This window comes from Rhododendron vialii, chromosome 2a, assembly GCF_030253575.1.
Source record: "Rhododendron vialii isolate Sample 1 chromosome 2a, ASM3025357v1".
In the NCBI taxonomy this organism is placed as follows: Eukaryota; Viridiplantae; Streptophyta; class Magnoliopsida; order Ericales; family Ericaceae; genus Rhododendron; species Rhododendron vialii.
Window position 1 is genome coordinate 14,579,925 of NC_080558.1, and position 12,899 is coordinate 14,592,823.

General features: G+C 39.2%; 3 protein-coding genes across 3 annotated transcripts; 1 reads left to right on the forward strand and 2 right to left on the reverse strand.

Moving 5' to 3' along the window:
- The first annotated feature begins 264 nt into the window (after positions 1–264).
- LOC131314033 (F-box/kelch-repeat protein At3g06240-like) lies at positions 265–5,298 on the forward strand. The gene is made up of 2 exons (XM_058342532.1): positions 265–1,466; positions 2,082–5,298. Exon 1 carries the CDS (start codon positions 265–267, stop codon positions 1,414–1,416), a length of 1,152 nt encoding a protein of 383 aa, XP_058198515.1. The 3' UTR covers positions 1,417–1,466; positions 2,082–5,298.
- On the reverse strand, positions 3,260–4,981 carry LOC131313980 (uncharacterized). Its single transcript, XM_058342477.1, has one exon. It carries the CDS (start codon positions 4,979–4,981, stop codon positions 3,260–3,262), a length of 1,722 nt encoding a protein of 573 aa, XP_058198460.1.
- Positions 5,299–5,799: 501 nt separating the features above from the next.
- Positions 5,800–11,360, reverse strand: LOC131314041 (probable pectinesterase 68). The gene is made up of 5 exons (XM_058342539.1): positions 10,871–11,360; positions 10,525–10,714; positions 9,536–9,742; positions 7,246–7,484; positions 5,800–6,190 (listed from the first exon to the last, which is right to left on the reverse strand). The coding sequence occupies exons 1-5, from the start codon at positions 11,164–11,166 to the stop codon at positions 6,031–6,033; spliced, it is 1,092 nt and encodes a 363-aa protein (XP_058198522.1). The 5' UTR covers positions 11,167–11,360; the 3' UTR covers positions 5,800–6,030.
- Between the last annotated feature and the right edge of the window lie 1,539 nt (positions 11,361–12,899).

Consider the following 12,899-nt stretch of genomic DNA (forward strand, 5'->3'; position numbering starts at 1 on the left):
TATATATCCATATATAAATTATATATTGCATCCTTCTACAATTAATTCTATCACTTTGACCCCAAATCACATAAATACTAATATTTCATATTTTTCATTTCTTTCTCAATTATAAACATTAAAATTAAATAAATTAAATACGGATACCTACACTCTTCATTTTATTTTGCTCGCTAATCAAATGCACCCCAATTTAATTTTCTCTTTTAATCTCTTGTCAAACTCCGTAAAAACTTTGCTCCTAAACTCAAACAGAACAAAATTATGTCTGACAGTGAGAACGACGATCACTACCTCCGGAGAAACCTTCCACCGGAAATCATCGCCGACGTACTCTCTCGACTGCCGGTGAAGCCACTGTGCAGATTCAAGTGCGTCTCTCCCTCATGGAATTCCCTAATCTCTTCCCCCAACTTCGCCCAAACCCACTTCAATCGAACCCACACCGGTAACCCTGACAGACACCTCCTCCGCAACATCATTCTCCAGTCCACCAACGGCCAAGACCTCTACATCGTCGATCTCACCGCCAACGTTCCGTTTGCCGCAAAGCTCGATCTCCCTTCGCTCCAGCCCCCAGAGGACAAGCGGGTCGATGTACTGGGCTCTTGCGATGGCTTGCTCCTGTTTTTCCATACGGGTAGATCCAACTTCTTCTTGGTAAATCCATCCACTCGAGAATGCAAGAAACTTCCCAGTTTGCCTTTTGTACTCAATCCTGGTCATGGGTTCTACTCGTGTCTTTACGGTGTGGGTTACGATTCGTCTACGGATGATTACAAGGTTGTAATTCTCTCTTACTATGATGAGTCTGAATCTTATCCTCTGAGTGATACGATGATTGTTACTGTCTATTCATTAAAAACTAACGCTTGGAGGAGAATTCAGGACAACCAGTATATTATCCATGAGGGAATTACTTTTGGGTTGTACTTTAATGGTTGTCTTCACGGGTTTTTTTGGAGGGATGGTTCCTATTTGGTACTTGCTTTTGATTTGGCGGATGAGATTTTCAGGGAAGTGCCGTTGCCTGCCTCGTGGGTTAATAATGAGACTAGGACATATGAGTTGGCGGTTGTTTGGGGTTGTCTATGTTTGGTTTCTATACAGAGAGGTAGCCGCCAAATTGAAGTTTGGACGATGAAGGACTACGGGGTTAGAGCGTCGTGGACCAAAACTATGATCGAAATTATGACTGAGATAGATGGTATGTGTCTACTCGTTTTGTTGGGTTTGTTAGCGGAAAACGAATTTCTGATAACAAAGGTAAAGATACTACCTGGGGTTGCCGAAGAAAAATTAGTTGTGTACAATCACCAAACAGGAACGTTGAGGGACATTGTGGTTCCAGCTATTCTGACTAAATTTAGTTTTTTGGGAAACTATGTCGAGAGCCTTCTGCCTTGTCTCTGCTAATCAATGTAATCATGTACTAGGGATTGGGAAGCAAGGATAAGTTTCTTCAGGTATGTTTGTGAAATAGAAATGAGGTTGTTTTGTTCGTTAATAATTGTACTTCCATACATATGCATGCACAATAAGGATAATCTTTGGATACTCACGAATAAGTTTTACTTGGCATTTCCTAAATGTACCTGTGGTTAGAAAATTAAATCTCTTTTCTTGAAGCATCGTATAGTTTTTGGAGACTGATGTCGTGTGTCTGAATTTCAGTTATACTTGTCAATACTTTCTGGATAAACTTATTTTCTCTATTCTTGGGATTGTGGCATTTCTTATGCAGCACAAATGTAAAATTATTAACAAGTTAGTGGTTGGACCACTGTGTTCTTCCTAAAAGAAAAGATTTAACCACCTATTTTTTCAATTTCATTTTATCCAATTGTCACTGTTCCTGGATGAGGTCATATTGGTGCAATTTCTTTCTTTTGTCTTTTTTTTTATCGGCCATATTGGTGTAGTTTCTTTCTTCTTTCTTCTTTCTTCTTGCTTTTTTGATCGGCCATATTGGTGTGGTCTCTTCTCTATTTCTGTTCCATTCTTTAAGTGTAAACTTCAGCTCTCTTGGATTTTTCATTATCCTGAAACCTGCCCAACCATTTGTTTTGCTTGATTCCCAGCACTCTGAAAATCTGCATGCCAGGCTTAAACAAACCTAAATGGATTTGGAAGCACTTCATCAATATGTCGCTGGTATCCGATCACAGTCACAATTAGAGGAAATTTACATGCGTTACTGGAGGTGGAGATGAGTGGTAGGTTGAAACAGGCTGGATATCAACCACGGACATCCTTAATGTTGCATACTTTTGATGCGCTAGAGAAAAAGGTATGAGTTCAAGCTAACAAGACCTTGGCATTCACCGTTTGCCTTTTCTTAGCACAGCTCCAGTATTCTCTATTCAGATAGCTGAGAAGTTTTGGGTATACGATGACTGTCCTGTATCCATTGCGCTTGGACCAAGGATCAGCAGATGTGAGATCATCAATAGAGACAGGACTTGATTTCATCATTTACCGTTAGGTCCTTGACTTGTATTTGCATTTGCCTCCCAACATTCTGATTTTATCGATGGCAGCCTCAGCCTCATGTAATGAAGCAGCATTCCGGTAAGTGCCATACAGAACATTCTTTGAGTAAAACTTCATGCTTGAGTGAACCGTTCCATGATGTATGACTATCTATTTGCCTGAAGATATACTTCTGTGGCCTGAATACCTATATCGCATCGTGACCATCGTCAATATCCAGGGTATGAAAGCTTATATCTGGTTTTTGGATTCCGCCTAGTCCTTACTTATATAGTGTGATTTGGATTGCTGCAAGCAATTCTGAAAAGGCAATTCTTTTGTGCATGGGAGCTACAGGACCTAGAATCTCCAGTTGCTAAATTATCTATCGTAAGCCAAGAGGATACATTCGGATTCTAATTTCGCACATTTGCCCTTGACCATAAGCATCAAATTTGTTTATTGAACGGAACTAATGGCAAATTTGATATCTGGTAGATGTAGTACTGTAAAAATTTGCAGTACTTAGGAGAGCAGTGCATCTATGGTTTTACTAGTACCTCCCCAAAGATCTTAGATCTCTGTATTCCAAATACGAAGAATTCGAAGACAATATCTTTGTTCTCTTCTTAATTCAATACCTGTAAATTAAAACTTCAACATGTGTTTTCCAGCACAAACACTGTGGAAACTCCTCTCAAAAGAAACGACTACTAACTACATAAACTTCTTCGATGGCACGAAGAATGTAAACATTGCCGAACTATCTATATGAAAATGGAAGGATCTACACTTTATTGTCTTCTCTGGTTCTAGTTGTTCTTCTCGTGTTAGTTTCTTTCAAAAATCCTCCCCCTGTCAGATGTGGAGGCTTGTCCTGTCCAGATGAAAGGTCTAGAGTGCCCATCGATTGGAGATGATTTCTAGAAACTTGATGCATTCCAAGGTTACTACCGGATACTGGTCCGTGTTGCCAAACATGGTTAACACTTGTACTGTTTTTTGGAAGCTCAGTAACCACAAATATAATCATCTCGTTGTCGAAATATGAGGCCGACAGATCTGAGACAGGAAAACTCAAGTTCCCCTCTCGTAGTTGGGTTCCATAGCGGCTAATAGGCGAAGTGAAGACAACCACGGTTCCATCAGGCTTTAGGTAGGCTACGATGGCCTGAGTTCCAATCATCCCTATGGAAATAGGATTGATTCCCCATGCCACCCATGTAGATGAACTGACTTGGGTGTGGCGGTACGCTATGTGGAGAGTGGATGAGGAAGCGTTGTGCGTCCAGTGGAGGAACGAATCTAGATAGGGAAGAACGGTGCAGGAGGCGAAGACTTTGTCGTTTGGGAACACGAAGTCGGAACACGATGAACCTTGAGCAGATGTGGAGGCTTGTCCAGATGATAGGTCTAGAGCGCCCATCGATTGGAGATGATTTCTAGCAACTTGATGCATTCCAAGGTTACTACCGAAGACTGGTCCGTGTTGCCAAACATGGTTAACACTTGTAGTGTTTTCTGGAAGCTCAATAACCACAAATATAATCATCTCTTTGTGGAAATATGAGGCCGACAGATCTGAGACAGGAAAACTCAAGTTCCCCTCTCGCAGCTGGATTTCATAGCGGCTAATAGGCGAAGTGAAGACAACCACGGTTCCATCAGGTTTTGGGTAGGCCACTATGGCCTGCGTTCCAATCATCCCTATGGAAATAGGATTAATTCCCCATGCCACCCACGTAGATGAACTGACTTGGGTGTGGCGGTAAGCTATGTGGAGAGTGGATGAGGAAGCGTTGTGCGTCCAGTGGAGGAACGAATCTAGATAGGGAAGAACGGTGCAGGAGGCAAAGACTTGGTCGTTTGGGAACACAAAGTCGGAACACGATGAAACTTGAGCAGATGTGGAGGCTTGTCCAGATGAAAGGTCTAGAGCGCCCATCGATTGGAGATGATTTCTAGAAACTTGATGCATTCCAAGGTTACTACCGAAGACTGGTCCATGTTGCCAAACATGGTTAACACTTGTAGTGTTTTCTGGAAGCTCAATCACCACAAATATAATCATCTCGTTGTTGAAATATGAGGCTGACAGATCTGAGACAGGAAAACTCAAGTTCCCCTCTCGCAGCTGGATTTCATAGCGGCTAATAGGCGAAGTGAAGACAACCACGGTTCCATCAGGTTTTGGGTAGGCTACGATGGCCTGCGTTCCAATCATCCCTATGGAAATAGGATTGATTCCCCATGCCACCCACGTAGATGAACTGACTTGGGTGTGGCGGTACGCTATGTGGAGAGTGGATGAGGAAGGGTTGTGCGTCCAGTGGAGGAACGAATCTAGACAGGGAAGAACGATGCAGGAGGCGAAGACTTTGTCATTCGGGAACACGTAGTCGGAACACGATGAACCGTGAGCGGAGGTGGTAGAGAGAGCGAGAGACAGAACCAAGAAACAAGTGATCACCGGGAGGCAAAAAAGAAACACCAGTTTCTGTCTTGCCATTGATGATTGCCTTACCAATTAAGAAACAGTGAAAGTAGAGGGGAAGCAATGAATGAATGATACCAAGGGAAGTAGAGGGGAGAGCGTGAGTTTATTTTGCATGAGTTAAACTCCAGGCATTGCCTCTCCTCATGTATTTCTTGCTCTTGCTCCCTGCTGATTGGGCGCACACCATATCCCTGTTGTCGGAAGGGTTCGGTGCCAACCTCGTTGGATGTTTCTCTTCCGTTGTGATGTCATTTTTCCTTTTGGCTCCTTTTAATCATTGTAACCCGTTACATGCGATTAATAAAATTTTATTTCTTTTCCATAATTTACATTTTGTGTGCAGCCGAAATAAACCGCAACAAAAGTTAATTAGATTTCATTAACCATACGACATTCCAAAGTAAATTTATTTATTGAAATATACCAAATTTATGTAGTAGTTGTTGTCCAACTAATGTGATATGATCATGTTGACACCAATTTAATTATAGTCAACCTTGTATTAACGATTTCACATCAAGGGGTTGAGTTAAATGGGAGGCGAGAGTAAACTCTTAATAAGTTGAACGCAACAGTGTAATTCGACAGTTAAACTAAATTTTGATCAATCTTGTGGTACTGCATTATTGGTTAAGTTTGAATTAATGTTTAATTGTTTTTCTTTGTTAATTTTCCAGAATTCTAGTAATAACACAGATTTCGGGTCACCACATCAGTTGGGTCTCCCGATCAAGGATTTAATCAAGCTATGTGTAAGATGGCTTAGAGACCCGAGTTATAAAAAAATAAAAGTTAGAAGTACATTGTTTCGAATGAAAGCAAACATTATATTAATTTTTCACAACTCCTTTGGTAATTATTAAGAATAGAAAAACCTAGCTTCATGGTGGCAAATTTCATGTGCATTTTACAAGTGAGCAATTAAAAAAAATGAATGAATAAAAGAATATTGTATATGTGATCGAATGAATAAAAAGAATTCTGTAAAAGAAAACTGGACCAGACTGGACGGACGATAGAAAACTTGACTGGATCTGCTCCCTCGTCGGCGGTGGTGGTGGTTAAGCATCTGCGGGTAGGATCCAGTGCCTACCGTTGACGAAGCTCTTGACAAGGAACGGATGGGCCAACTCGTATTCAAGCTCTCGAGCCCACGAGACCCCTCCCATTGCCGACGCTGCCCCCGGACCCCAGCACTTGTACACTCCGAAAAACACTGTCCTGTTTCAAATAATTCAATGAGGACTATAAATTTTTAGAAATTTATACCCTTTTTTGGCATGAAGTTTTACGAGGAGTTCGAATACAGTAGTATTTGAGACATTTCAAAATAGAGTCATTGTTCGATAGTCCCAGAGCACAGACACGTGATGCTGCCGGTAATTACAGCACTACACCTTTACGTAGAGTGCATACACTTTGCCATTGACCCTACGATAGTGTGTGGTGCTAAAGTGTTCTAAAAATCAAATGATTATCTCAATCTATAATAGTGTTAGATATGGGGTTTGGATCTCTCCAATTCAAATGGGACCAAGGGATCCCGTGAAAACTATTTTGGTGTCCTATCCAGCTCCGTTTTTAGTAACTAAAATTGGTTCACTACTTAAAACTTGTCGAGAATTTGAATCAAGTCAAAAAAACACGTTCACCAAATATCAGTTTATTTGATTTTTGAACCAATCTAATGATTTTCTTTGATGACCAATGTGTTTCAAAATTATATCGACCGACAACCTGTAAACAAAAATTGTAGTAACAAAACGGTTTCGATTATATAATGAGCCCAAAATGGCAACCAAATATCCTTAAGAGGACCATCCAGTCAAGTGATCCAAATCCAAGAACGTACCCTTTTACTAGTTTCTAGGGCTGCTCAATGAACCAAGCTACTCATGTTTGAGCTTGTGTTCGTTCGTTAAAAGCTTGTTTAAGATTGATTTGTTTATGTAACAAACCAAGCTTAAACATATTTTTAAAGCTCGTTCATATTTCAAGCCAAGCTTGAACAAGCTACTATTCTGCTCATTTGGCTTATTATGTATAAAAAATCAAGCTACTTGAAATCGGCTCATGTTTGGCTTGATTAAAGCTCATTTGAGATTGACTCATCTAAAAAACAAGCTAAGCTCGAACATATTTTTGAAGCTCGTTAAGTTATCAAACCAAGCTTGATCAACTACCAGCTTGGCTCGTTTATCACCTCTACTAGTTTCAATTTAATCATTAAAACAAAAAAAAAGGGAGTAAAGAAATCTGGGTTTTGTGTTAATTACTTGTTCTTGTTGCTGGTGTGGTCCCAGTCATCCCAGCCACCAGGCGCAACCACGTCATCAAAGTAGGTGTAAGAGAAGACGATCCTGGAGTACTGGCCCATGGCCCGGCCCACGTACAACGGGCCCGTGCCCGTCACCCTGCAGCGCACGAACGCGAACCCAGTCTTCTCGTACGCCGACTTCCTATCTTGCGCCGCGATCGAACCGAACCTGGTCGCTATCGAGTGGAGCTCGCAGTCCTGAAACAGAGATTTAAACCACTCACTCAAACAACGAAAAAGCTACAACCAAATGGAAACCAATTGTGCATTGCTGGCACACAGGGCCCACTTTGCATTTTGTACAGATAAATTTGAGTTATTCAATCTTCTAATTTTTCATTTATATTACAGAATCAAATACTTACACTTATCTAGTAGAACGGATCGAATTATCCGTGTAGAATTCAGTGTAGACCTCGCGTGCCAATATGTGCACAATCGGTTTCCATTTGGTCGGCGTCCTTTATACGACTCTTCAAATGAGGAAGAAAAAAACCAACCTTTGTACTCAAATAGAGCTTAAATTATACACGGAGGGTCCGTTTACACTGGATTGTGCGGCAAACCAACATCTAACCGACACGTCACAATTAGATGACGTGTCGGTTAGGTGTTGGTTTTCTGCACAACCAATATAAACGGACCGTCCGTGTATAATTTAAACTCTTTTTGGAATCCAAATTCAAGTCCATACTGATGAATCACGTTTTTCGTTTTAATTGGATAAATTTCAGTGACAACCCTTAGGGCGGATACCCGCCTCACCTATGAGAAATAACAATGAATTCCTTGTGTTTACTATGTGCGTTTCTTCAACACCTTCAATTGATAATTGTCTGTCCAAACACGTGATGAATGAGCCAAAAGGAATTTATATCTAAAATTTTTTCCTATTTTGATAATAAAAAATCATAATAAAATCATAAACTCTCACTCATTTTAAATTAAAATGGCTTGTTTTTTTTTTCCATTGGAGGAGTTGTTTTATCAAAAAGGGTAAAATTTATTAATATCTTCTTTTTTACTACTCAAAAGCACCATCTTTTTGGTCAGAAAGAACAAATTAATTACTTTTGGGTAGAAAATTTAAGCATTGAGAGCTTTTATTATTTATTCTATTATCAAAAAGTTAAATTGTCCATGTAAGATATTTTTGGCTAATTCTATCACATTGTTTGTCCAATAACTATTGGGCTGGTGCCAGTGAAATGAACATTGGAATTACAAGATATATATATATATATTATTGGACTGGTGCCAGTGAAATGAACATTGGAATTACAATAAATATATATATATATATATATATATATATATATATATATTCATTTCCCAAATGTGAGGGGTATCTGTTATTAAGAAAATCTCAAGAGTTTTGAAATTTATCCTTATTTAAATAATGTGCATTTTTTTTCATGGGCACCGAAAGAATGGAGGATGCTACAAAGCGGTGTAGAGCGGCCGATTCATTTCGGTAATCGACGGCTCGAATCTGTATATGATTTGTATGCGTTCAGATTCGATTCGAGTTGTCCGTGCTGAGATGAGTGGTCCGATAGGCCGTTCTGCACCCGCTCCGCAGGGACCCAGCTCCAGGCAGCATTCCCGAGAAAGTTCAAGTTAAACTTGTGAGCTTTAATAATAGAGTGAGACTTTGGTCCGAGAACAAAGCTGTTGCTATTCAAAAAGTCTTTTTCACTTTCAAACTTTTTACACACACAGACAGAATATATTCTAGTACATGCAAAAGTCTATTCTGTTTGCCGTACCTTTTTGACAAATTGTCACATGTGTGCAACTTTTTCTGGAATTAACCTAGGAGTATGCATGCTTTATACTGTGAAGGGGGACGATTCCTGAGAGTGTTTTTGGGTTGTTTTCGAGTCCATTTTTTATAATTCAAAATCATTCATATTTTAGGGTTCGACGAAAATATTACTAATTCAATAGAATTTCGGATAAAAAAATATTAGCATATTAAACTAGAATTCGTTCGTTTTGAAGATAAATGTGTCGCAATCGTGCATATGACAAAATTCACTTAATCAACCTCGTTTTTCTTGTTATCAATGCTCTCTAACAAACTAAAAAAATATGAACGATTCGTACTATTGAAATAAGCTCAGAAGGGGTATACAGATCTTTTAACAGGACCGTACCGTCCCTATGAAAGAAAAAATGTCGAAGAGCGCGCTACTTCTTGAACCCTTTAAAATGTGAGAGACAGTGAGAGGCATTAACGTGCTTACTTTGTACATGGAGCGGCCATTGCCAAAGATGAAGTCGATAGAGCCCTCAATGTAGCACTCCTTGAAGTAATGCCTCCCGGCGTCGTCGCAAAGGGTGTCTTGTGCACCGTAGAATCCACACCCTGAGAAGTAGGCCTTGTCTCCGGATATCCGGAACGCCACCGCTTGCCACCCATGCATTCCCGGCATCGGTGCCGGCGCAGTATTCTGAAACCATATATGCATCCAATCAAATATAATTCCCATTTGGACCGTAGCATGTATCCTAACAATAGCATAAAATGATGAAAAATAAACACTCTCAACGTGCAGCTAGCAAAATACACTTCATTAATTAATGGTATTTGTAAGACTATAAATATATTTTTACTCAAGCAAAATAATATCCTGAGAATCGGGGCAGTTGGCCCAACGATTGTATAGCTGTACACGTAGCTATATTGAAGTACAGTGAAGTTGTGTTCAACTCCTATAAAGATGATGTTGATACTCTAGTTGATGGGTTGGATTGGGATAATATAGGTTCTTCTAAACTGTGATAAAAAAATAATAATAATAACATTACTCCATGTACGAATCACGTTTTTTCCATCTTATCCTATTGAAAAAAAAATGGCCAAAGTACATTGTCAAAAATTATTCAATACTCTGATTACTCGTAGATTGGAGTGTTTTGAATAGGATTTGCACATTATTATGGATACAATAGTTTTTTTTTTTTTTAAATAGGCAAAAGAAATTTTACTAACCCCAAAGGAATTGGTCGGATAATTATTTGTTCTTCATGAGATCGCATGTTCGACTTGTATGAAGGTCAAGTATTCCAAATTTTGGAGCCACGAATAGATTTGCACAGTCATTAACTTCAAAACTCCTAGTAACGACATTTAATGCTACAAACTTAGAACTTTGACAAAGAAAATGACACAAAAAAGGGGAATTTGGAAATTGAAAGGAGAAACCGAGGGGAGACGTGATTACACTCTCACCTTGAAGCTTATGTTTCTAGCAGAGAAGTAATTAGCAAATACAGAAACAGAAGCTGTTTGATAAGTACGCAGCTGCTGCCCATCCGGCCCGCGATCACTCGCTCTATCATGCCATTCTATCACCGTCACCTCCTTCCCTGCACCTTGAAACGTGATGTACGGCTTCGATGCCGGAACCACCACCTTCTCCCTGCCCCGCCACCGCACCATATCATAACTTCATTAATAGGATGACATATATATATGCACCACAAAAAATTATAACTTTATATGTATCTATTTAAAATCTTTACGTTCGTTATGGAAAAAAATCCAATATAAATGCTGAGACTGAGAAGTACTTTACATGTAATAACCGGCGCTGATTTGAACGACGACGTTCTTTTGGTTGCCTGGAGTGACTGAGTCGACGGCAGCTTGAACTGACCGGAAATCTCCAAACCCGTTCACGTCGACGGTGATAAGGCGGTGGCCGGAGGGTCCCACCCATTTGTGACGATGATTTGTGGTGTTGGAATTACTCTCAAGGTTTATGAATTTAATGTAGTGTGGAGCGGCGGCTGAAGCTTTCAGTGATGCACCTAGTAGGGAAAGAAACGTGTATATAGCAAAGAGAGAGTAATTGTAATTTGATGAAGCCATGTATTAAACTAGCATTTAGGTATACTGAGAAATGGAATGACAGATCGATAAGTATATAATGTAGGCAAAATGTAAAAGGAGAATGTCTTGGGTAGAGAGATCTACGTGGGTTTTCTTGGGTTTAGTAGATGAGCATTGGAGAGTTGGGCAATATGTAAAGAACAAGGAGTGAGAGAAAGATTTATATAGTGTACGTACAGAACAAGGAGTGAGAGAGAGATTTATATAGTGTATGTGGAGAACTCTGAACTAAGATCAAGAGGACTTTAGCTCAACGGCATCAGGATTCGGAAATGCATTTAGGTGTTACCCTTTCCGTTCCAAATTTTTTGTTCGGTCCGCAAAACGGAATGTTAAAAATAATGCAATTTTTTCAAGAAAAAATTCAAATATTTTTCACAAATTAAAAATACTCATTAATATCTAGTAAGTTGTTGAAAATCTTTTGACTTTTTCTTACAAAAATTGTATTATTTTTAACATTCCGTTTTGTGGACCAGACAAAGAATTTGGGACGAAGGGAGTAATTAAGATAACGATTATATATATAGCCGATGTAGAAAACTCTGATCTCAGGCCAAGAGGCATACTGGTTAAATGGTATCAGGACTCAGGAGTGCTGCATTTAGGTGTCAGAACTCAGAAGAATGGTCCAAGCTAGGTTTTAATTATTTAACATATTGATTTTTGCCAATAGAAAAAGGAAATTGATTTTTGCACTCTGTTTTTGTACGTTGGCGCTCCACTTTGTACATGAAATTACTAGTAATTTTACGTTAAAAGTAGAGCGTCTACATACAAAAATGAAACGTCAAAATCAGCATCTTAAAAAAAATCTGAACTATGAATATTCACAATATACCTTTGGTCCAACAACATCAGAAATATATTTAGATGTCAAAAAAATGGCGTTCAGAAGTTTAATAATTCCTCTTTCAAGATTTTAATCTGCCAATTAGTCTTAGAATTAAAACTGACTAAATTCTGAACTATGAATAGTAAAGGTAAGTTGTGGACTATGGTTCTTCCAACGGTCATATTGACAACACTTTGTACCTTTTTTTTTGTCTTCCCTCGCAATGAAACAAAGACATGGAGGCTCTTGTGGTGTTGTCCTGGCCTGGTATGTTCCTGAGATGGGATCGATAAGTTACTCTGGAGTCCGTGACCATTTTTTTGTCAATTAAAGAATCCAACAACGTCTTAATGAAAGTGACAGGAAATTTCACATGCAGGCACATATTCATGTGAAATTTTAAACTTCTGTTCGTTGATTTTATATATTATGAGAATAATAAACTTTTGTTCGTTGATTTTATTTCATGAGAAAATGTTAGGATACATGAAAGGTATTCACATTACATCGATGTGAATCTGAATCGTTTATTTCTCTTTAAGGTTGCGCAAACGTTCGCATTTTCGGCCTTGCTCTTTTAAATTAACAACAGTCATCTTTTCCCCCAAACGCACACAAATCTGTCAACAAGCTGGATGATGGTGGTCCGTGGCCATTTGTATTTTGTAAACAGTTTGTGCATGCATGCATGTGAGATCGATCAGGTCCCCACTTTTGCTTCAAAAATGGTTCATAATTTTCGAACGTTGGCTGGAGACAAGCAACACTCCAAAGTCCAAACTAGAAGCAGTATATTCATCGATCCCAATAATCTCAGGGCACATGTTGAAAAGAAAATAGGACTGCTCCTGATGAAGAAAAGAGATTGAGAGTTTCC

Coding starts and splice junctions, on each gene's coding strand:
- LOC131314033 (XM_058342532.1), top strand. CDS start 265: ATGTCTGACAGTGAGAACGACGATCACTACCTCCGGAGAAACCTTCCA.
- LOC131313980 (XM_058342477.1), bottom strand. CDS start 4,981: ATGGCAAGACAGAAACTGGTGTTTCTTTTTTGCCTCCCGGTGATCACT.
- LOC131314041 (XM_058342539.1), bottom strand. CDS start 11,166: ATGGCTTCATCAAATTACAATTACTCTCTCTTTGCTATATACACGTTT. Junction 9,743..10,524: donor CTAGAAACATAAGCTTCAAG/GTGAGAGTGTAA, acceptor ATATGGTTTCAG/AATACTGCGCCGGCACCGAT. Junction 7,485..9,535: donor ATGGCCGCTCCATGTACAAA/GTAAGCACGTTA, acceptor TCTCTGTTTCAG/GACTGCGAGCTCCACTCGAT.